Source organism: Apostichopus japonicus, chromosome 8, assembly GCF_037975245.1.
Source record: "Apostichopus japonicus isolate 1M-3 chromosome 8, ASM3797524v1, whole genome shotgun sequence".
Taxonomy (NCBI): domain Eukaryota; kingdom Metazoa; phylum Echinodermata; class Holothuroidea; order Aspidochirotida; family Stichopodidae; genus Apostichopus; species Apostichopus japonicus.
Window position 1 is genome coordinate 3,405,451 of NC_092568.1, and position 24,371 is coordinate 3,429,821.

The 24,371-nt window shown below is 38.0% G+C and overlaps 2 protein-coding genes across 4 annotated transcripts; one reads left to right on the top strand and one right to left on the bottom strand.

Annotated features, from left to right (window-relative positions):
• The first annotated feature begins 4 nt into the window (after nucleotides 1-4).
• On the top strand, nucleotides 5-6,775 carry LOC139970415 (DNA-directed RNA polymerase II subunit RPB7). Of its 2 annotated transcripts, XM_071976069.1 has the most exons (8): nucleotides 5-168; nucleotides 1,557-1,666; nucleotides 1,909-2,068; nucleotides 2,522-2,572; nucleotides 2,949-3,014; nucleotides 3,401-3,472; nucleotides 3,789-3,822; nucleotides 5,049-6,775. In XM_071976069.1, exons 1-8 carry the CDS (start codon nucleotides 157-159, stop codon nucleotides 5,060-5,062), a joined length of 519 nt encoding a protein of 172 aa, XP_071832170.1. In that variant the 5' UTR covers nucleotides 5-156; the 3' UTR covers nucleotides 5,063-6,775. The 2 variants fall into 2 exon arrangements, with proteins under 2 accessions (XP_071832170.1, XP_071832169.1); XM_071976068.1 differs by lacking the exon at nucleotides 5,049-6,775 and having other exon boundaries at nucleotides 3,789-3,839.
• On the bottom strand, nucleotides 6,547-22,332 carry LOC139970414 (neuronal acetylcholine receptor subunit alpha-7-like). Of its 2 annotated transcripts, XM_071976065.1 has the most exons (8): nucleotides 22,025-22,330; nucleotides 20,441-20,583; nucleotides 13,037-13,081; nucleotides 12,281-12,390; nucleotides 11,524-11,710; nucleotides 8,990-9,347; nucleotides 8,061-8,238; nucleotides 6,547-7,571 (listed from the first exon to the last, which is right to left on the bottom strand). In XM_071976065.1, the coding sequence occupies exons 1-8, from the start codon at nucleotides 22,101-22,103 to the stop codon at nucleotides 7,259-7,261; spliced, it is 1,413 nt and encodes a 470-aa protein (XP_071832166.1). In that variant the 5' UTR covers nucleotides 22,104-22,330; the 3' UTR covers nucleotides 6,547-7,258. The 2 variants fall into 2 exon arrangements, with proteins under 2 accessions (XP_071832166.1, XP_071832167.1); XM_071976066.1 differs by lacking the exon at nucleotides 13,037-13,081 and having other exon boundaries at nucleotides 22,025-22,332.
• Nucleotides 22,333-24,371: the final 2,039 nt, after the last annotated feature.

The following is a 24,371-nucleotide window of genomic DNA, read 5'->3' on the forward strand; positions in this document are numbered from 1 at the left end:
GTGATTGATGCATACACTTGTACTTGTGCGTAACGTACAGACTACTATGCTTTGGAAACAAAATTACTGTGGCGCCGAAAGTACAGCTTTGTGCTCGTGTGAAGTCATCACTTCCCTTTATTTCTCAAATCCTTAGACGCTGAGAAAGTTATAAGCATGTTCTTTCATGTATGTTCTAGAAATAATTTACCATTTAATATGATTTATCATTCTTGGTTGAATATTTTGTTGCTTGAAACATTGTACATAGGCCTAAGTTTCCACAGTATCTATGTTTTCGCACATTTGGGTCGTGCGTTGTAATGAATATAAGTTATAGCATGGTGGGCTCATAATTGACGCACTTAAGGATTGGATTGACGATGTCTGTCAACCAAAAATCCAAATCACTCAACTGCATGCATTTTTCATATGTGTAGTTCCTCACAAATGTAATGATCTCAAAATATTTATTGTTCTGTGCCTACGCAACGTACAATTGAGAAGAATTTGAACACAAAATGTCTGCTGTGTCAAGTTCTTTCATACCCCTAAATTGACACATTCGTCGATAAGCTAACTGTAGAGTAGGCCTAAGTATACATCCATTGACTTTGGATGCTGTTTGCTATGCTCTGAACCTCTTAGCTCAGACAGGTCAGGTCCCAGAGAGTAGTTGTATCATATTGAAATAATTTTGGTAATTTTTTGGGAGTAAGATTTCCAAATGTCCAAAATACGTGTAAAACTGGGGGGAGGGTGGTAAAAGCTTAATAGAAACCACAATTTGGTCAGCAAATAGCTGAAATGGATTCAAACTCATGAATATGTAATTATGCTTGACTGCAAAAAGTTTAGGTGGCCTGCTGTATCGTTGCTAGTTATAATTGAAGGTGCGTCAATTATGGGGGTGCGTCAATTACGAAGCCTTTACTATACAGTTGTAGGCTAGTAGAGTTTCATGTATTTCTTGTTGGCGCACTTATTTGTTTGCAAAGTGAAGAAATATTCACTAATAACAATATACAGATGTATTGACAGCTAAATTGGACCCATTTAACTGTGTCCTTTGTCTGTTTTCGTTAGCGTATGAAGAACCTGCTAGGATTGAAATGTTAGGCCCTCATGTGTAGACGCTATTTAGTCTAACTAACGTTAATTGATTTGCTGTAAAAGTAAGAGATACTTGTATCCATTCTGATATTCATAGTGTATAAGATTCACAATAATTGCATATTAATTGAAATCAACATCTAGTTCAAAATTCTACCTTCTTAAGAGAAATATATACTTTGTTGTGATGGCAAATTTAATTGATGAGAAGGTTTTTCAGTATTGATTTTGAGCCAAAATGGATTTAAAGACCAAAGTCATGAAGTGATGTAGGAGTCAGGACTGAAATTTGTGCATGCTGGACAATCCTTTATTAAATTGCACATAGTGGCATATTAAATTAATGGTGTCTAAAGTTCAGTAAATCAAGATATGTTTTAGTATCAGTAATGTAATGATAAATTGCTTGTATAGAATTTTCCCTTAAGTACTGATGAAAAAGTTTCCTATGATTCCATTTGTAGGTTTCTTTGGAGCACGAGGTTCTCCTTCATCCTAGATACTTTGGACCAAATCTCTTAAATACTGTGAAGCAGAAACTCTTTTCAGAGTTAGAAGGGACTTGCACAGGAAAGTATGGAATTGCTAAACATTTCTCTTGAATTAGAAATGAACTAGGAATTTAAAAAAAAAGTATTTATGGTAAACTAAATTGCATATGCAGGCAAACTCTTTATGTTTATCTAACTTTATCAACTTTCAAGTACAGTACTTGAAGAAAAGAAGTAAGTTATTCTGCATGCCTGACCCATGTAACATCTCATCATTAATATTCATTCTATTAATTATGATATCGTATTCCTTGCTACTTTAAAGAACTGGTTTCGTCATTGCCGTGACGACAATCGATAACATCGGTGCTGGGAAAGTCGTTCCGGGGACAGGATTTGTGAAATATCCAATCAAGTATAAAGCGATCCTCTTCAGACCTTTTAAAGGAGAGGTTGTGGATGCAGTAGTCACCCAAGTCAATAAGGTGAGGATAGTTATAATTGTCACTCATAAACCAAGAGCATAGAAATTATCTATGTGTTTGTTAGTGAGGGAGTCAGCAAGGATGCAATGGAACTTAGATGCAAAACTCTGCAGTTTGCAGCTCTTATTTGAAAAAAAAAAAAAAATATGTGAAAGAAATGTCCCAAATGCACTTCCCACTCTAAAGTGAAGTACTAAAACCTATTTGTATGTCTCGGCCATTTCAGATATGATAAAAACAACTGATCAAAACATTCCATTTGGTTTCTCTGCCATAACAATGATTGATGTAGTCAACATATGATAATATATAAATATAATTATAGTTATTAGAAAACTAGAGGAATTGAAATAGAACTGTATGGTATCCCCTCAACTCTCCCTCCCCCTACCCCAGCCCTCCAAGAATACAATAATTTGTGCATACAATAAATTTCTTAATTTGTTTCATTAGGTTGGCATCTTCACAGAGGTTGGTCCTCTGTCCTGCTTCATCTCCAGACATGTGAGTCGCTTATCTCTTCCCTCCTTTATTGTTCATCCATATTTTGCTTAGTTTTGTAAGACACTGGGTGTTGCACATTTCTCAATGTTTTGTCTTGTATGTATGGACGAACAGTTTATGACAGCAGTTCAGGTACCTTACTTTTGTATCGAAATTCTCATTTTAAAAGCTAAAACAAAAAGAAATATCTTTCATTTGTTTCTTTACATGGTTGAAATGATTGGCCAAAAGTGGTAATGTGAAAAGTCTGCTAAATCTTAAACACAGGTTGAGTTAATGGATCTTGATGATTGTACAGTCCTTGATCTTATTTAAAGTATTAAATGTTATACAATTTGTCTTATTGTTCCTTATTCCATTGTTTTTCTCTCTTTAGTCCATTCCAGCTGACATGGAATTTGATCCAAATTCAAATCCTCCTTGTTATAAAACAAAAGATGAGGTGAGTTCAAAGAAAATGAATTTGTTGTTAAACAAGGTGCTATAGTCCTGTAGATCATCAGTATTATATGAAATTGTATTTGATAGTAATTTTGTTAAAGAACCCAGAAGGACAATAGAAAGAATGAAAAGAAAAGAAAGAAAGAAAAAAGTTAAGAAATCAATTGTTTCTCATCTCATCTGTCCTCTTCTTGCCTAGAGGCAAATAAGGCCTCAAATTTGCACTGTTAAAGGTTTCTGTATCAAGTGTTTTTTTTTTTTTACAGGGTGGGTATGCTAGCCCCACGCCCACCCCTCCTCCTTTTGCATTCGGGCTTGGGACCGGCATAGGCAGAGTTAATCAATTGTTTAATATTGCTTGAATATCGTGTTCACTCTCATCTGTAGGATATAGTCATTCAGCAGGACGATGAGATAAGGTTACGAATCGTAGGAACCAGAGTGGATGCTGCAGATATTGTAAGTATCTGACAGGTTTTATGGTGAAGTTAAATCTCTGTATGATTATTTCTGACATTCGTATAGAATTATCTTGCAGATGTGGAACTGTTACCTACCATGTTGAAAACTCAATTGTTATGCTTCTCTTGCTTATTAATGAATGAATTGTTTTATATTCAGCTCTCTTTGCTATGGAATAGTACAAGGAAATAATTTTGAGGTTGTGAAAACAATTGTTTTGTGGTAAGGAAAGAAATGCCTCAGTTTTACACAGCGAAATGAAACCATATTCCATTACATATATTCCTTTTATATTTTTATTTCCCCTTTCTAGTTTGCTATTGGAACCCTTATGGATGATTACTTAGGTAAGTTGTACACATGACAAAGAGAACAAAAGAATGAGAGAGATATAAACAAAGAAAGATTTTAACAGACAGTCTGCAATATTTATCGTTAGTGTCAGCTGGATTCCATTTGAAGCATGATTCGTCTTACAAGTATAAGTAGTGTATTGTTAGTTTCATTGCATCATTGTCACAATGCAGTTATGGATCCAGGATGCCTCCACAGGGGGTGAGGAGGGGGGGGGGCAGTTGAGGAGACAAGTATCAGTAAATACAGAAATTGCTACAGGAATAGAGTTGCATAAGAGAACATCTGTAGAAAAGAAGGAATGTCCACATGTAGAGCGTGCAAAAGATAATTCAAAGAGGGGACATGGCCCCTCCCTAGCCCCCTAACTGGATGTACCCCTGCAATGAGTGCTTAAAACATGTTAATTGTAAAATCAAGCATTAATGCTGGACCTATCAACTTTTTCAGCAGATGTTTCTAGCATTGTTTGCATTTAACAATCAGGGCTGAATCTGTTTTTCTTTTAATGAGCTGTTGGATGTAATTCCAGCTCATGTCATCATGTTGGGTGATAGTAAGATGTTGTTAAATTGCAAATTGCAGTCAATTAAAGTGGATATAGTTAAAAGGGAAATCTTCTGATTTTGTCAAGTTATAGCATTTCAGTCTGGTCCAAGGCCAAGTTCTTCTCAAATGACTTTTTTACGCTTAACCCGTGGTCATTGGTAACTTGTCACAACCGCAAAACCAAAGCGTGCACAATTCAAACAGTCGCTTCCAAGCCACTACAGTGCGCCACATCTACATGCCCCCTGGGTGAATTCCCATAGGTTGAAGTCACAAACAGTCGGACACAACTATATTTATAATTGTTTAACACTTGGCGGTTAAATACCTTGCACAATGTAATGATTTAGTCAGGACTGGAACCTCCTATCTGTAGGTCTCAAATCTATTGCCTTGACCACTTGGCCACAACTCTGCTTTATTAACAGGTGTTATAAGTCAAAGGTTGCTTGTTACCTTCCATACACAATAGATTTTGACTTGTCTTTTCCAACATTAGTAGCTATGACAATGAAAAGAATGAATCATTCCAAAAATACAAGTCCCTTTTTTATTTTTTGATATTCATGATGGAGGGCTAATGGGTCATCGTATAGCATGGGCAAGTATTCCGCATAGTTATTGTACAATAGTTCTTAATTGTCTCTTCGTTCTGTTCTCCTTGATTCAGGTCTCATCAGTTGAGTCGATTTTAACATCATTGAACTCATGACTTGCCTCAGCCACGATGGAAGTCACAGAGAGGAAGGGAAGGTATCGTATCTCGCCATCTTCATCCGGGGGGCTGTTTGCTGGAACAAGATGTGAGTGGTTTGGTAGTGGGTTTCACAACCTCAGAAAGTTCCTCCTTTATTCTTGGTTGCCACTGTTCTACAGTTCTATGTGAACATGCTTGTACAGAGATAAGTAATTGTTCATCCAAAAGAAGTTGTTTCTTTGTTGGGGGGGGAGGGGAGGGGGAAGGGGAGTTGTGTGGAAGAGAGCAACAGTGTCAGAGCTTTCACATGTAGTTTCCATTAGTGGTGCATGGTTGCAAGCATGGCATTGATCATAACACACAAGGAGGTATCCACATGGTAGTTCTATAAGTGTAAAACCTGCATATCATATACCATGAAATCCCCCCCCCCCCCCCCAAAATCAAACAAAAATCTAGTCTGTATTTTGTTGTGTGATTGTGTCTTGATCTCCTATGGATTAAAACTTCACACTCATGTACTTGTTTATAATATCACATTATGCCAAATACTGATATTGGCAATCAAGCCCCCAAGTAGGGCTATTACAAGAGCTATACAATATATTTGTGTATATGCTTGTAGCAATAAAACATTGTCACATTGCTGGTTTCAGAGGCTGGTATTTGTCCAGTTCTTATTATATGCCATGTATGCAACCAGGCGCGTAGCCAGGAATTTGCCAAGGGAGGGGCGAAACTGTAGATTCGGCATTGCAAACTATCTAAGCATATCGCCACCATGGTTGGCGCGAAGCGTACAAGAAAATTTTGGCTGAAAATGCCTCCCAGATTGCTGGAAAAGGCACATGCCAGGCCTTGTAAGTTGCATCTTAGCATTTTCTCTTTTGAAAATACTAGCGATATCATAACAACATTAAAAAAAAAATTAAAAAATATGCTCGAGGGGGGGGGGCGGCTGCCCCCTTCGCCCCCCTTGGCTACGCGCCTGTATGCAACGATTATGTAAAAACGTTTCCATTGGATCACTAGCTTTGAAATACCTGCAAATGTTTACGTCAGTTTATAGAACAGAAGGACCAAAATATCTGAAAGTTGAACCCATTACATTAGACCTAAGTCTAAGACAACCATTTACCTAGTGAGGGTTGACACTACCATAGTGTGTTTTACCTACATAGCAATGTAATCTTGAAATGTTACGATCAACGAAGGCCTTAAAGACTGCAGTATTATGTATATGTTTCTCAACTGACATTCTTCCAAGTTCCAGCAGATGAAGAATTCACATTATTTGCTTTGTAATGATAATTCGCATAAAGATACCAACTCGTGGGTTAAACAACTTTCCAGAAGAATACATTTCTACTCTAAGCATGTGGCATGAAAGAGTCCTGTTAACTTTTTGGAATTACAGAATGTGTTTGTAATTGTTGCATCAATTCCATGTACTAGGATCACAAACTTGTGCATGATCTTTAACTTTTTAATATTCATCTCTTCTCGGAAAATATGTCTAATAAATTCCACATGGAACAGACAGGTCTCAATTGTTTCTGGTTTACGTTTAATAAGTTTATAAAGTTTTATCTTCTTCAGAGAGTTTTGCGTGTGTGTGTGTGGATTTGAATGACGATGCATATTGTAACTGCTTGGACCGTTTTTGTAATTGTAATTGTAAATATAAATTTGATCTTTAATTAGTTTTTTTGCTCTCATCTATGTGTCTGTTGACTTATAAAGAAAGACTAAAAGATTCTTGTACAATGTTGTGATTCATGATTTACAATTGCTTAGAAGGTATGACAGTCAGCTATGCATGCACACAACATGTCTCCCGCACCATTGAACTTAAACGACTTCTTCCAGTTACTCTTACCATCACCACAAAGAAAAAAACAATACTAGAGAGATACATTGAAACTAGCTTGTGACATTTACATTAGTCAGTAGTCTTGCAAATACCCCACATTACCCCATTCCACCCATAACCCCTCCCATAACTCCCTTCGCACACCCCCCCCCCCACAAGTCCACCTGTATACACATTGATTCTCTGAAAGGCCGCTACCCTTAATTCGGGTATGTCGGGGTAGACCCTTCACCTAACTTGTTCAAATTATGTTTAACCTGTTACACCACCAATTCTAAGAAACACAATACATTTATAAGAATAGGCCAGATCACACGTGATATGGCATTTCGTAAATAAACAGAAATAAGCAGTATGCCAATGCAAAGAGCATTGCAGACAATGCGAGACCGAAAAATATCATATCCAGCCGAATAGCTGCATGGACCCATTCAGTTTCAAATTCTGCTGCGCTAGCTTCACTGTGTCTTCTGGAACCTCTGTTGATGGATCTCACAGAAGGTTGCATCGGCTGATTTGGGATAATCCTGGTAGCATCGGTGGGAACAGTATCTGGGGATACCACGATTCCCGTTTCCTCAATGCCCGCATGGTTTACGACCAAAGTCTCACCTTTACGATTTCTTGATGAATAAAAATATGAATTACTGAGTAGGCCTCTGTTGAACTATGTACACATATAAAGAATTACACAACTTGTGCTGTCCAATTGAAAGGTCCTCTATAGTGAAACAAACAGGCTAACAGGATCAATAAGCTTGAAACGTACTTCTAAAAATATCTTAATTTAATTGTAGTTGGAGGATTTGTTAGCAGGGTAATCATACTGTAGAGAGATGTATCCATAGAAAGATGAACTATCGTCAAACTAGGCTTCTTTTTTTTGCGTACGTGTATAGCACAGACATTGAGATATGGCACAGACATTTAGAACCAGGTTGGAACCCGGGGACAACTATTTCACCAGCCCCCATTTTACACTCTTCATATAACCCATATTCCCCGGTCCCCTTCACATCTTGCCTGGCTGCATGACGCCGGGCTGTGCCCCCATCCCCACCCCCTCTCGCCTGACCTGCTTTATAGTCCCATAAAAATGGTCCAGAACTTACCCGCGATCGTCTGAACTATCAGTAACGCGTCGGTGACTAAGGCAACCTCTGGGGTATAATATCAGTTTAAGCAGCTTGGGAAGAGGGCGCTTGGCTTTATTATGATAGATGCCAAGGGTCAGGCAAGTTGTTAGAACCGACAGAAAGCTGATGCTGATGACGACTGCGAAGTAATAAGCTGAAAGAGTACAAAATATATATATCATTAACGTCTTAAATATCGATAAAAGGTGGGCGGGATTGAAAGTGTGGAGGGACAATGTCCTCTCTTCCACCCGCAAATAAGTCAAACCAAGTTGGTCCCGGTGTGGATACTCGGGGAGGTGCACTATACGAAATTGATCACCGGTACCTTGTTAAGACATTTTCAAGCAATAACTTTAAGCCACTGCCTTGTACAACCATATAGTGTACTGTACTTGAATCACGAGGTGGGTGGAGTGAAATGGGATAAGGAATTGCAGTAGGTCCATTAATTACCAGCAATGTTGACAATTCTACCTCTGAATTAACGTGTGTTATGTTCAATCTAATAATCAGCCAATATTTGAAGGTAATTTGATTGGTGTAAATATTGCTACCTGTCACCTATGTATACAGGTATATAACAATCAGACTAGTATATCTGGGTAAATGCTCTTAAGCATTTCTTCTATTTTGATCTCAACTGGATAGCTACTCTCCCTCCCTCCCTCTTTCCGCCCTCCCTTCTCTCTCCGCTCCCTCCTCCTCACCCCCCTCCCTAATATCTACTTTAAACTTGACGGCCTTCACAAACTGTTCATCGCTCCACCCGAAATGTTTCGAAAACATTTTTGATACCTGAATACACCCTTTCTGTTGTGGAGGCAATACTAGGCCCTATATGCATACCTGAACCTACGAAATACCACGTTATGCAGCCATTGTTTCAATATATACATACTTACCAATAATAGGCGTTTCATCTCCAGTTGGCGGCATATTCGTAGCTAGCAATTGTTGAAAAATAATCAAAGCCAGGACATTGTTAACACAGAGAGATACCTTTTCACCGGACTCGGGGTGAAGTACAAACACCGATAGAGTAGTTAGTGATAACAAGACGGTCGGTACTCCAACATTCAGGACATAGAAACCACTCTCTCTCCGTATGTACATCGTATAGTAAACCTCTCTATACGGTGTTGGGCAACACAGATATTTGGTCTCAACCTCTTCAATGTCATACCCGGAAACCGACCAAACACCGTTCTTCTTTAATATGTTTTCGGATGAATCAGAATTGTTCACATAGTAAAGAGAAACCTGTAACAAAAAAACAAAAAAAAAATGGTCACGGTCATCTTCATCGTCAATTCCGTTACCAACGTCACTATCGTCGTAATCATCGACGTCGCAATCGTCATCGTAGTCTACGTCGTCATCGCCATCGTCATCTTCATGTTATAATCGTCATAAAGACCGACACCGTTAACTTAGGAAAAAAAAGGTTATGTTGTGCTAATGTGCTTTTCTCACGTAACACACGTTTGCTTTTCCAGGTTCACTTTTTGCTACATATTATAACTTATCGATTCCAAATGATGTTACCTGGAAACAAAATGTCAGAGTTGGGATGCAAATTCATCCGGATGCTTAAAAGATATGGTTCTCTGTCACCAGTCCCGCCCCCTAAAAAAAACCCGTACCTCTAAACCACAGGCGTACGAGGCGGGGAGGGGGGCAGACTGCCCCCAAATTTCCAGAGGACAAGAAATTCGGGCAAAAGTCCTGAAAAATTCGGGCAGCCTAAGAGGAGAAAAATATATATATATATATATATATATATATATATATATATATATATATATATATTTCTCCTCTTAGGCTGCCCGAATTAAAAAAAATAAATTAATATAAAAAAATATATATATATATATATATATATTTCTCCTCTTAGGCTGCCCGAATTTTTCAGGACATTTGCCCGAATTTCTTGTCCTCTGGAAATATATATATATATATATATATATATATATATATAAATATGCAGTAGCTTGCCCGAATCTGTTTCAAAATTTTGGCCGAAAATTCCATGATTTTCTTTATTTAGCATCATGATATATATATATATAATATTTCCGTGTAACACCACCGTAAGCGCAGTTCATCTGGGCTACCACGCTTTTTGCACGATCAATTATTTTTTTGTAACTAGTCAATTGTATACCTGGACCAAGGGCGGCGGACCCGGGGGCGGCACGTGCCCCCACTTTTCCTCAGGTTAAAATTGTGCCTTTTTTCTACATAAAAATTGAGGTGCCTCAAGTTAGCAAGAGGCCAGGGAACCAGAATGAACACTCGGGGAGGGCCGTTTCCGGCCATTTGAGGGGTTTGTAAAACCAAAAATTTTCTAGTACGCTCCGCGCCAACCGATGGTGGCGCTCCGCTCAGATAGTCGTGCATACAACTTTGCAAATCCTGGCTAAGCCCGTGACTTTTAATGGATTTCTGTGGGTCACACTCAAAGCTATTTCATATGGAAAAAATGTGTTAACATATTAACAAGACAAAAAACTCTAATTCGGAAGATTCCTACATTAGCAACTAGCATGATTTCACCTCATTCCTTGTTTCCCAATTTGCGCATTTGATATTGCAGTGCTAGTATACATATTTTCTTTGAGAGGGGGGGGGGGTGTTGATGGAGTGATGTGTATACGTAAATAAGATAATACAATAAGAGTTATAAAGGGTACTAAATATATGGCTGCATCAGTCCAATCGAATTTCTGCAAAGTGCCCTTTGATGTCAGTGCCCCCCCCCAGATTAAAAGTGCTTCCGCCGCCCTTGACCTGGACATCCCCAACATGAGTGTATATAAGAAACATTTTCTTTTTCATGGTTGGTGGGGGGGGGGGGGGGGAGTGCCTACAAGCCTAGAAGTACAGGTTTATCATATTCTTTGTTATATTTTATACTTTTTTGTGAGACAAATTGCAGTCTCACCCGACACAGCGACATTATCCCGCCTACGTGTCGTTGAACAATGTATGTTTTTCTGGAGGTAGCTGAGTACTGTGTTAAAAATAATAAATAAGGTAACTAAATAGGAGCTTAAAAAATATACTGTCCCATATTTCCCCTTCAAAGTGATGTTACCATTTTTTCTTCTTCTAATTTACCAAATTTTTGGGGAAGTGTAAACTTTTAAAACGTGAGATTATAAAATAAAGAATGTTCAGATGCAACTTGCAAGGCCTCAGAAGTGCCGTTTCCGGCAATCTGAGAGGCATTGTTTGCCAAAAATTTTCTTGTACGCTACGCGCCAACCGACGGTGGCGCTCCGCTTAGATAGTGTCACAGGAACTTTCGGGCACAAAAAGTTCTGCCCCCCCAAACGGAAATGGTCCCGTACGCCTATGCTCTAAACCATCGTTTTATGTGTAAACAAAATCTTTGGTATATAAAACTATATGAAGGATTTTGAAAGTAGCTTACGGCGTCTCCTTCAAAAGAATAAGCCGAAAACCTAATGAGACATCCATGGTTGTCGTAGGGGAAGAGACGAACGTCCATCTTGCAGAAAATAGCATAAAATGCGATATTATAGTAAACGACCTGACCTTCGTAGTCCACTGTTAGAAACGTTTCATCCATGTTAGCCTCTGCCGGTCCGGTATCAACTCTGTTAAGGTTTTAGTAAAACAAGCATAGACTACTTTTAAAAGTATTAATAAATGTTATGACTAACAAAACTAATTTCGAAAACTTTAACGTTAATTGCTTAATATATATATATATTTTTTTTACATTTTTGTTCCAATTTGACCGAGTCAAGTTGTATTATTCGAAATAAGATTGTAATTAATGAAATTAAGCCACTCAGCACCCTGAACTGAACTGAACGAACATTTAATTAATTTATGTGAAGCGAGTGAAGGATGTTTAGTGATATTGATCGAATGTACAATAACGCACTTCTCACACATTTTCCATGGGTGGGGGAGGGGGTACACCCCTCCCCATATAAAAAAAACCAGTAGTTATGAGCACAACCTTGCGTGTAGACCAAATTTTGAAATTGACATTTCACGTCTAAGACTTTATTTTTCCAGGGGAGGACCGGCTAGACCCACTCCATGGCTGAGAGCCACAGCCTTCCTTTGTGAAATCCTGGATACGACCCAGTAGGCGAGCTTCTAATATACGTGGAAACTTACAATTACAGGCCAGTCATATTTCGATACAAACTCACCTCTCATAAGGAGTTACATCTGGAAACCAGATTTGTTCTTTCCCAAAATTTATCTCTGTAACGTTTCCATAGTCGTCTGGATTCCAAGTCAGAAATTCGTCTTTCCATTTCTAAAAGGACAATTTGCTAGAAGTTTTCAAAGGAATCAGCTGGAGGTTCTGAATCTTGAAATTTTTCCCAAAAATAAATTAGAGTGTTCAATAACATCACAGTTGAATGTCCAAGATATCATTGGGATTGACCATTATATATGTCTCGGCCTAACATATTTGAGCCGGACAATACTGATGGCCTTACTAAAATCCATCAGACATCGCGTAAAATATTTTGGAATATATAATCAGGTTATTTGAAATCATATTTAGGAGTAACCTACTTATATACCTTGAACGGTATAGGATTGACCAGTCAACATTAACTATTCATAAACTCTCATGCAAATATAATCACTTTCATGCGTTAAATTGATATGATATGGTGGTGCTTTAGCACATATCTTTTACGTCATTTCTAAGAAACATCACATTTAATATAGACGGGCAAATCGAGCCGGATGCAAAGCCAAACTTCAATTTTGGCTCATATTATTAAAAAAAAACTCAATTGTAATCAAAGTCTCTTTGAAGGTTACGATTTAAATGGAGCTGTCAGAATTTGTTATGTAGAATTAAATATTTTAATAATAAAACAGAAAGTTCAATTTTCGTCTTTATCTTAGAAAATGCTAATGAAGACAATTAATATATGAATCCTTACGTATTGATTTGCCGCAACGAATGACAACACTTGTCTTGCTTCGTCCTATTATATATATAACGAAGAATCAGAAAGAAAGTGGAAAAAAATAACTAGAAATGTTTCAAAGATACTGCAAATGTTAATAAAAATATGATTGATATCAAACAGTACCTTATATGCGTTTCATTAACTCACCGAGAATGGTGATTGATATTTTCTGCATTTGTTAGTGAAAAACAGGTTAAGTTAACATAATCTACAGCAGGTATTGCTTTGTTTCAGTACGTTTTCTTGACATTTCGGTGACATTGAAAGAATGCACCTGGCAATAATAGAGATAAGTGTTGCAATCGTGGCATATGACATCAACACGTTTATAGCTTTCTTTGCAATATTTTCAAAGTAAAATGAACAACTATAATAGAAATATGAGCTTTGAAATTTTCGCGTTCATCCATACTTCCTTTATAGCCTACTTATGTCATACGGAATAGAACGGAGGTTTTTGACAAAAATGGTTTTAAGATAATCTGTCTCCTTATAATATTACAGTGTTCTCCGTGGAACCAGCTTAATTAGGTGCTTGATTTCAAGCCTCCTCAAAGTACCAGGTTTTATCCAAAGACTATCACGCATTCGTTCTAGAAACCGGAATCAAGAGCTATATAATTATACTGGTTTCTTTCCATTTCATTTCTCAAGTTAAAGAACCTGGACGGACAACAAAGTTCCAGTGAATTCAATTAAAGGAGTAATCTGGTGACTGAAGAAAGTTTTACATATTTAGATCGAAGTCACATCCTCAAAGCATTTTATCTGTCTAAGATACGACCCCCCCAACCCATCAAATGTTGTTACATTTCGCCAATGCGTCGGGCAAAAAGAAGAGCAAATGATGTCATCATGGCAATTAAGCTGAAAATGTTTTTTTTTTTTTGTACTATATGAATCATTTTTCCACAGATGATACTAATATGTCTATACTCAAAATGATTTACTTTGACTGATGAACTTTTAAGTACAAAGAACTTTGGCAGCCAGGTATAAAGTCCGTTAAATCACATGAGAGGGATAAACCAACAAGAACGTTGCTCGAGTCATTGTTGCGAATTTTAAGGTACGAAACGTAACCAGAGCCTGTACGTGCAATGGCTTCCAATGAGAACTGCAGAGTATGATAAAGAAGGTATTCAAGGTTGACCACAGCCAATACTTATGTTGACAAAGCAGCTTTGACAATATATCGGTATTAAAACATGTTTATACATACAAATCCAGGGGCGTATCCAGGATTTTCTAACCCGGGGGGGGGGGGAATTACTATCTAAGCGGAGCGCCACCATCGGTTGGCGCGCAGCGTACAAGAAATTTTCTGGGTTTGATACCCCCCAGATCACCGGAAATGACACTTATCGGGCTTGAAAATGACCAACCAGATGTACACTTTTGGCTGAGAACCAAGTATTTCCCAATAGGTTTTTCCCCATCCATAACCTTTTTGAAGATTGTCACCAGTCACACATCATGTTCGACCTCATCGCATCTCCAGTGGATCGTCTCTTTTTTCCTTTTTTCTTCTCTTTTTATTCTCTCCTCTTTTTCTTACCCGGGGGGCGCGCGCCCCCAACGCCCCCCTGGATACGCGCCTGAAATCGGTCGTGAAATGGACTTTTTTTTGGTTTGTTGATCTTCATTAATTGTATATACCCGTCACACCCCTTGCTACACATTTGGATTATTTTTTGGTCTCGATATTGAGAGCTGACCACATTCATGTTAGACTTCCAGTAGGTAATATTGACGATGAAGTATGTATGCTGATATCACAACTATTTTTTTATGGACATTAACGATATTGTTCTTTAAAAGAGAGTTGTTGAGATCCTAACAGCATTTAAACAAACTTCTGGTCTGAAGTTCAACTTCGGAAAGCCAAACATTCTTCCTATCGGTGCTCATATTCAGAATGTTCAGGGTCAGAGTGCTTATAATATTCCTTTTACAGATGGTCCTGTTAAGGTTCTCGGTATTAGACCTACAAGTAATAGAAGTGACCCTTTTCCCTTAAATTATTTACCAAACTGTCACGTTTGAAAAGTGTCCTGAATATGTGGTCTACCTATGCTAAAATTGTTATCATAAAACGTTTTGCTTTGTCATTACTTGTTTTCCTCTTCTCTGTTCTGCCTAATCCACCAGATTAAAGAAGGGATTAAATAGTATACTGTTTAACTTTATTTGGAGAGACAAAGGCGATAAGATAAAGACAAATTATTTAATGCAGTCACAGGAAGAAGGCGGCTTAAATATAATCAACGTGCACGATTTTATGGAAAGTATTAAAATCACTTGGTATAAAAGATATACAGATCATACTTTTGGCCATTGGAAAGTCCTTTTCGACTTTTTTTGGGAAAAGCGTTGGTAAGAATTTTCTTTTTAGATGTAAATTTTAAGGGAAAGGATATTGAAAAAAAAAAAAGATTTATTCGCAATTGCTGTTGTGTTTGGAGCGATCTCACTTGTAAAACTCCGGTGTAGAATTACGGTGATAAGATTTTCTGGAACAACAGCTTTATCAAGATTAATAGTGAAGTATTTTGGTGCAAGAAGTGTTTAAATTTCAAATGTGCTTTATGTCCGGGATTTGTATGACATGTCTGGCAAGCTTCTCTCGTATACTGCTATATTAATGCTGAATTAAATTGTCCAATACTATCTAGGTATGCATTACAGTCACCGAGGCAACTATCTAGTCAGTAGGTTATGCTAGCTCAATTGTATTGTACTACTAAGATTTGCCAAATTAGCTTATAGTTAATTTAACAGCTATTGTATTGAGCAACCACGTTGTGTTTCGAATGGGAGAATGACTTAAAACTGGTTAAGGATTTATATATATATATATATATATATATATATATATATATATATATATATATATATATATATATATATATATATATATATATATATATATATATATATATATATATATATATTGTTCGATACTAGTATTGTTCGATATAGGTGACAAACGCCTACAGTGGAATTACGATCTTCCTTACCGGTTTCGAACCTCTGGACATACAATCAGCGTCCATAGCCTAGTGGTTAGGGTGTCCGCGTACAGAGCGGGAGGCCCGTGGTTCGAATCCCGGTGGAGGCTGAAAGTTTTTTCACTGTTCTTGATTTTCCAACTCATTACGATTTTCATTTATATATATTCATTTGCCTTTGTCGTTTACCTCCATTGCATTAACATAAAGTCTGTTCAAAGTATCTCTTTCGAGATCCGGCTTTAGGAATCACAAATGATTTTCGAGTTGGATAGCATCATGTTTGATCTCTAGAGTAGGGCAAAATATGTCACCAAAAACAGAACTAGTATTGTTCGATATAGGTGACAAACGCCTACAGTGGAATTACGATCTTCCTTACCGGTTTCGAACCTCTGGACATACAATCAGCGTCCATAGCCTAGTGGTTAGGGTGTCCGCGTACAGAGCGGGAGGCCCGTGGTTCGAATCCCGATGGAGGCTGAAAGTTTTTTCACTGTTCTTGATTTTCCAACTCATTACGATTTTCATTTATATATATTCATTTGCCTTTGTCGTTTACCTCCATTGCATTAACATAAAGTCTGTTCAAAGTATCTCTTTCGAGATCCGGCTTTAGGAATCACAAATGATTTTCGAGTTGGATAGCATCATGTTTGATCTCTAGAGTAGGGCAAAATATGTCACCAAAAACAGAACTAGTATTGTTCGATATAGGTGACAAACGCCTACAGTGGAATTACGATCTTCCTTACCGGTTTCGAACCTCTGGACATACAATCAGCGTCCATAGCCTAGTGGTTAGGGTGTCCGCGTACAGAGCGGGAGGCCCGTGGTTCGAATCCCGGTGGAGGCTGAAAGTTTTTTCACTGTTCTTGATTTTCCAACTCATTACGATTTTCATTTATATATATTCATTTGCCTTTGTCGTTTACCTCCATTGCATTAACATAAAGTCTGTTCAAAGTATCTCTTTCGAGATCCGGCTTTAGGAATCACAAATGATTTTCGAGTTGGATAGCATCATGTTTGATCTCTAGAGTAGGGCAAAATATGTCACCAAAAACAGAACTAGTATTGTTCGATATAGGTGACAAACGCCTGCAGTGGAATTACGATCTTCCTTACCGGTTTCGAACCTCTGGACATACAATCAGCGTCCATAGCCTAGTGGTTAGGGTGTCCGCGTACAGAGCGGGAGGCCCGTGGTTCGAATCCCGGTGGAGGCTGAAAGTTTTTTCACTGTTCTTGATTTTCCAACTCATTACGATTTTCATTTATATATATTCATTTGCCTTTGTCGTTTACCTCCATTGCATTAACATAAAGTCTGTTCAAAGTATCTCTTTCGAGATCCGGCTTTAGGAATCACAAATGATTTTCGAGTTGGATAGCATCATGTTTGATCTCTAGAGTAGGGCAAAATATGTCACCAAAAACAGAACTAGTATTGTTCGATATAGGTGACAAACGCCTACAGTGGAATTACGATCTTCCTTACCGGTTTCGAACCTCTGGACATACAATCAGCGTCCATAGCCTAGTGGTTAGGGTGTCCGCGTACAGAGCGGGAGGCCCGTGGTTCGAATCCCGGTGGAGGCTGAAAGTTTTTTCACTGTTCTTGATTTTCCAACTCCTTACGATTTTCATTTATATATATTCATTTGCCTTTGTCGTTTACCTCCATTGCATTAACATAAAGTCTGTTCAAAGTATCTCTTTCGAGATCCGGCTTTAGGAATCACAAATGATTTTCGAGTTGGATAGCATCATGTTTGATCTCTAGAGTAGGGCAAAATATGTCACCAAAAACAGAACTAGTATTGTTCGATATAGGTGACAAACGCCTACAGTGGAATTACGATCTTCCTTACCGGTTTCGAACCTCTGGACATACAATCAGCGTCCATAGCCTAGTGGTTAGGGTGTCCGCGTACAGAGCGGGAGGCCCGTGGTTCGAATCCCGATGGAGGCTGAAAGTTTTTTCACTGTTCTTGATTTTCCAACTCATTACGATTTTCATTTATATATATTCATTTGCCTTTGTCGTTTACCTCCATTGCATTAACATAAAGTCTGTTCAAAGTATCTCTTTCGAGATCCGGCTTTAGGAATCACAAATGATTTTCGAGTTGGATAGCATCATGTTTGATCTCTAGAGTAGGGCAAAATATGTCACCAAAAACAGAACTAGTATTGTTCGATATAGGTGACAAACGCCTACAGTGGAATTACGATCTTCCTTACCGGTTTCGAACCTCTGGACATACAATCAGCGTCCATAGCCTAGTGGTTAGGGTGTCCGCGTACAGAGCGGGAGGCCCGTGGTTCGAATCCCGGTGGAGGCTGAAAGTTTTTTCACTGTTCTTGATTTTCCAACTCATTACGATTTTCATTTATATATATTCATTTGCCTTTGTCGTTTACCTCCATTGCATTAACATAAAGTCTGTTCAAAGTATCTCTTTCGAGATCCGGCTTTAGGAATCACAAATGATTTTCGAGTTGGATAGCATCATGTTTGATCTCTAGAGTAGGGCAAAATATGTCACCAAAAACAGAACTAGTATTGTTCGATATAGGTGACAAACGCCTACAGTGGAATTACGATCTTCCTTACCGGTTTCGAACCTCTGGACATACAATCAGCGTCCATAGCCTAGTGGTTAGGGTGTCCGCGTACAGAGCGGGAGGCCCGTGGTTCGAATCCCGGTGGAGGCTGAAAGTTTTTTCACTGTTCTTGATTTTCCAACTCCTTACGATTTTCATTTATATATATTCATTTGCCTTTGTCGTTTACCTCCATTGCATTAACATAAAGTCTGTTCAAAGTATCTCTTTCGAGATCCGGCTTTAGGAATCACAAATGATTTTCGAGTTGGATAGCATCATGTTTGATCTCTAGAGTAGGGCAAAATATGTCACCAAAAACAGAACTAGTATTGTTCGATATAGGTGACAAACGCCTGCAGTGGAATTACGATCTTCCTTACCGGTTTCGAACCTCTGGACATACAATCAGCATCCATAGCCTAGTGGTTAGGGTGTCCGCGTACAGAGCGGGAGGCCCGTGGTTCGAATCCCGGTGGAGGCTGAAAGTTTTTTCACTGTTCTTGATTTTCCAACTCATTACGATTTTCATTTATATATATTCATTTGCCTTTGTCGTTTACCTCCATTGCATTAACATAAAGTCTGTTCAAAGTATCTCTTTCGAGATCCGGCTTTAGGAATCACAAATGATTTTCGAGTTGGATAGCATCATGTTTGATCTCTAGAGTAGGGCAAAATATGTCACCAAAAACAGAACTAGTATTGTTCGATATAGGTGACAAACGCCTACAGTGGAATTACGATCTTCCTTACCGGTTTCGAACCTCTGGACATACAATCAGCGTCCATAGCCTAGTGGTTAGGGTGTCCGCGTACAGAGCGGGAGGCCCGTGGTTCGAATCCCGGTGGAGGCTGAAAGTTTTTTCACTGTTCTTGATTTTCCAACTCCTTACGATTTTCATTTATATATATTCATTTGCCTTTGTCGTTTACCTCCATTGCATTAACATAAAGTCTGTTCAAAGTATCTCTTTCGAGATCCGGCTTTAGGAATCACAAATGATTTTCGAGTTGGATAGCATCATGTTTGATCTCTAGAGTAGGGCAAAATATATCACCAAAAACAGAACTAGTATTGTTCGATATAGGTGACAAACGCCTACAGTGGAATTACGATCTTCCTTACCGGTTTCGAACCTCTGGACATACAATCAGCATCCATAGCCTAGTGGTTAGGGTGTCCGCGTACAGAGCGGGAGGCCCGTGGTTCGAATCCCGGTGGAGGCTGAAAGTTTTTTCACTGTTCTTGATTTTCCAACTCATTACGATTTTCATTTATATATATTCATTTGCCTTTGTCGTTTACCTCCATTGCATTAACATAAAGTCTGTTCAAAGTATCTCTTTCGAGATCCGGCTTTAGGAATCACAAATGATTTTCGAGTTGGATAGCATCATGTTTGATCTCTAGAGTAGGGCAAAATATGTCACCAAAAACAGAACTAGTATTGTTCGATATAGGTGACAAACGCCTACAGTGGAATTACGATCTTCCTTACCGGTTTCGAACCTCTGGACATACAATCAGCGTCCATAGCCTAGTGGTTAGGGTGTCCGCGTACAGAGCGGGAGGCCCGTGGTTCGAATCCCGGTGGAGGCTGAAAGTTTTTTCACTGTTCTTGATTTTCCAACTCATTACGATTTTCATTTATATATATATATATATATATCTATATATATATATTTATAACACGTTAAACACATACAAATTTTAAAACACGTATTTCGTTTGAGTCAGTCTTCAACTTACAAAATCTGCAAACCATATTGGCTTGGCTCTGAAGTAAACGCTCAGCGTGGAGTTGACATCTTTGACTGGTCTGACATAGCGTGAACCATAGTTAGTAAGAAGGTCATCGGCTAGCCGTTTAGAGGCAACCGTTTGCAATGCACCTGGAAAAAGAACAGCAGACAAGAAGATTCAGCTATCTATATGCTAAATAGGAAAGCAAAGGGAAAACAGGGTGTATTATTTGGCAAATTGTAGTTCCGTGTGCTGTGAACATTTTGACGCGAGCTACCCCCCTCTTGCAATTCTGCATTTCACCACCTTCACGAAGCAGTAAAATAGGTATAGACTACGCAACATAAATGATAAAAATGCTTGATACATGACCCAAATCACTCTCAGCAATCCCCCTCCTTCCGGAGTAAAGATAAATGCGGTGAAGTCATGAACGGCCGTGCCATTATACTAATGTACTATCCATCCGAACATATACCTCCATGGTCACGGTTTAATCATTGTTGCTAGTATACTAGCCTTCTGTGGGGATGTACTAACAGAACAACACTTGAAAGGTTATATAGATTACAAAAACGTGTCATTCGTAATATTTGTAATACACATTTTAGGTGTAATACTGCACCTCTCTTTAAAGAGCTTAAAATTCTTACTTTCTTTGACCTATAACATTATCAACTTGGTATTTTTTAATATAAATTTCAGAAAGGTACGCTCCCAGTAGCTTCCAATATTTTTTATTGTAGTAACTCAGAACATCATACCCTTAACACTCGTTATAAACACTCTTTGGGTCAGCCATATTCTAGAACTATCCGCAGCCAAACACAAGTAGGCTACGAAGTACTGGTGTACATTTCTGGAACTCACTTGATCAAGATATCAAAAACTCAAATACTCTTAACACATTTAAAAGAAAACTCAAGCATTACCTTTTAACTAATAGTACAAACCACCCACGCTGAGTTGTTACATTGTTTCTTTGTATGGATTTGCTTTTATAATTTCTTCGCTTCCTCTTTATTTTATTTTTTCTCTGTATTTCCTTATCTCTCTACTCTCTTTGTACTTATGTGATTTTTTAAATTCTCTTTTGTTTGTTAAGGGTCCAGACTCGAAAAGTCTCTACTTACTTCTGGTTCCTTCACTTCCATTATAGCATATTTTGAATTTTGTTTACTGTTATTATTTTCATATTATTCATATTATTTTCATTGACTCTGTTACTGTTTATACATATGGAAAGTGGAAAATAAACTTGAACTTGAACTTGAACTAACTCACGAATCGAATAACCGTCTATAGCATTGTCAGGTACTATTTCTCCTTCGGAAAACACCGACCTAAAATAAATCTATCAACTTCAGGTTATAATGAATAGCAACAAAAAGTGAAAATATTTTGGTCTCTTTCTGACAGGAATTGTGCAAATGTACAGTTTTAAAATAGAGCTATATTTGCCACGCATGGGTGAGTGATTACCTATACTAGCATTACAAACACATTTTAGCATTTTAGCACAACGTTTTAGTTTAGTCAACCGTGGCCTCTTTAAAGTTAACAGGTAAAGCAAATAACATTGGCACTTACTCACTCCACAGTGAAATCCAAACTGAACATGGAGAAACATAATCGCAACTCTCAGACACACATTCTTGAAGTTTGCCATTTTCTTCTCGTCTACATCAGACGCATGCGTAAAAAAAAGATGTTTTCAGACATGTACCAGTTGATTGCTTCTTTCATAGCCTACTTCCATGCAAGCGACCACGGTCTTACTGAAGAAGAAATCCAGATTTGTTGTCCTAAATTTGATATCATATTCATGGAAAGGAATGACACGGTAAACCCTCTCCTCCCTTTGAGTTAATACATACACAATGTACTTGTAACTTCGAGAGCTATCGGGTAGCTATTTTCAATTCTAAATATCAACAGAAAGTGTCATCTTGTGATTTCGATTTGCATCAATGTACCAGCAATTTAAAGATGACACGTCAATTAAAATCTTGTGTAACAGTAAGGTGGCCTGACGTTGCGATCCTAGCAGGATCTCCTTAAGAGGCTAAATGACAAGTAATGTATAGTAACAGAAGGGACAAAAACACGCACAGAATACAGACAGGAATGAGCATGGTAAACACAAAGAGATAGATGTAAGGGGATTAGTAAGAATCTTAACTTGCTTAACTTGGGGAAGGTGCTGGGATTGTCGACAATGAGTATAAGAGTACTAGGCCTAAATACAGAAGCAGTAGCATATATATATATATATAGATTTATATAGATATATATCAACATTTCTTATTTGTTTGTAGGTCTACATATTTCGAGAACCTATAATCAAATATGAACATATGGGGAGCTTGGTACGATATTATCGTTCCTACCAGTAAGAAGTAAGAGGGAATTTCGTGATTGTATAGAAACGAGTGTTGAACGCTTGGCAAACGTTTATAACTTGGACTAGACTTAATGTTTAAAATATAACTTAATCTAACTCAGTCGGTAAGCTCCAATTCTGATCTTTCCGAATAGTTAATACATTTATAACAAAAACAAATTCATCCTAAGAGTATACCCATACAAAATGGTGGAGGCCAACTTGAAATGTTTTCAAAACATTTACATTAATGATAGCAATATAGTTTTTTAACCGAAAATTCGCAATAAACCACACAAAGAAAACAAAATAAATTTTAAAATAAATTAAATGAAAATGAAAAAGTTATGTCATTGTCACCTATGATAAAGACAGCATTCCGATGAGACCTAAAATCCGTCAATGTCTCTTCCAGAGGCTTCCTCCGTAGGATAGGTTTTTGAAAAAAAGAAGAATTAATAAACACATTTCCAAGTACTGCATTTTCAGATGTTCCTGTAAATTTATGTCAGATGACACAGTTATAGAAAAGCAAAAATGTCCGAGATTAATCAGACCAATGCTGCAAAAAAAGTACCTCAGATTTCCCCTTCATTTAATGGAGGGGAGGGGGAAAGAGGAGGGGGAAGAGGAGGGGGTAGAGGAGGGGGAAGAGGAGGGGGTAGAGGAGGGGAAGGAAAACTATAACTATTGGTAGGGACAATGTAGACCAGCGCTTCCCAAACTTTCTTCATTGAGAACCCCTTTTGCCCTTCAAGCTAGGCTGCGACCCCTTCCAGAAATACTATTTTGGTGGATGGCTGTCCGGGGGGGGGGGGGGAATAATGGGAGTCTCCCTCCCCCTTGCGAATTTTTTGCTGATATATTGGGCTTAGGTGCAAAATGGTGCTAAATATATATGCATTCTAACTGAGTACACATTAAAGTGCCTGTTTTCTATGTAGAAAATTAAAGCTAAATAAATTACCTTTCATGACATATAAATCTCCGAAATAATAGTGAATCAATATCATGTCACAAACATTTAAACGATACCTTTTACCAACCTTTTAAAACGATAAGATACTGTTTGTCAATTATGTAAACATCGACAAAAATAGCCGGAAATGTAGCTTTTGTTTTAACAAAACATCTAATCAAAAAAACGTCCAAATTTTGTTGGTTGATCGCGGCGAAAATCGCGGCTATTTAGTGTTGTTGCTCGGACATGATTCGCATCTCCCCTTAACTTTTTGGCGACCCACTTTTGGGTCGCGACACTCATTTTTGGAGCCGCTGATGTAGTAAACTTTAAGCTTAGGAGCACTATGATTCTAAATAAGTGTACAAAAACAAAATAACGATGAAGACGTTCATATGTGCTCAAGATCACCTGATTAGACGTTTGCGCATTCGAAGATCCTACACTGCACTACATTGCACTACGTTTTACCCTCCCTATACAAAACATTAAAAGTAGTTATTACCACCCACCTTTCGTTAGACATAATATATAGCCTAAATATGCCTGAAAAATGCATCATTTCACGTTTACTTGAAAAAGGCCACAATGTC

Coding starts and splice junctions, on each gene's coding strand:
- LOC139970414 (XM_071976065.1), bottom strand. CDS start 22,103: ATGGCAAACTTCAAGAATGTGTGTCTGAGAGTTGCGATTATGTTTCTC. Junction 20,584..22,024: donor TGGATTTCACTGTGGAGTGA/GTAAGTGCCAAT, acceptor TTCTTTTTCCAG/GTGCATTGCAAACGGTTGCC. Junction 11,711..12,280: donor GATGTAACTCCTTATGAGAG/GTGAGTTTGTAT, acceptor AAACCTTAACAG/AGTTGATACCGGACCGGCAG.
- LOC139970415 (XM_071976068.1), top strand. Junction 1,667..1,908: donor GAAGGGACTTGCACAGGAAA/GTATGGAATTGC, acceptor GCTACTTTAAAG/AACTGGTTTCGTCATTGCCG. Junction 3,015..3,400: donor GTTATAAAACAAAAGATGAG/GTGAGTTCAAAG, acceptor TCTCATCTGTAG/GATATAGTCATTCAGCAGGA.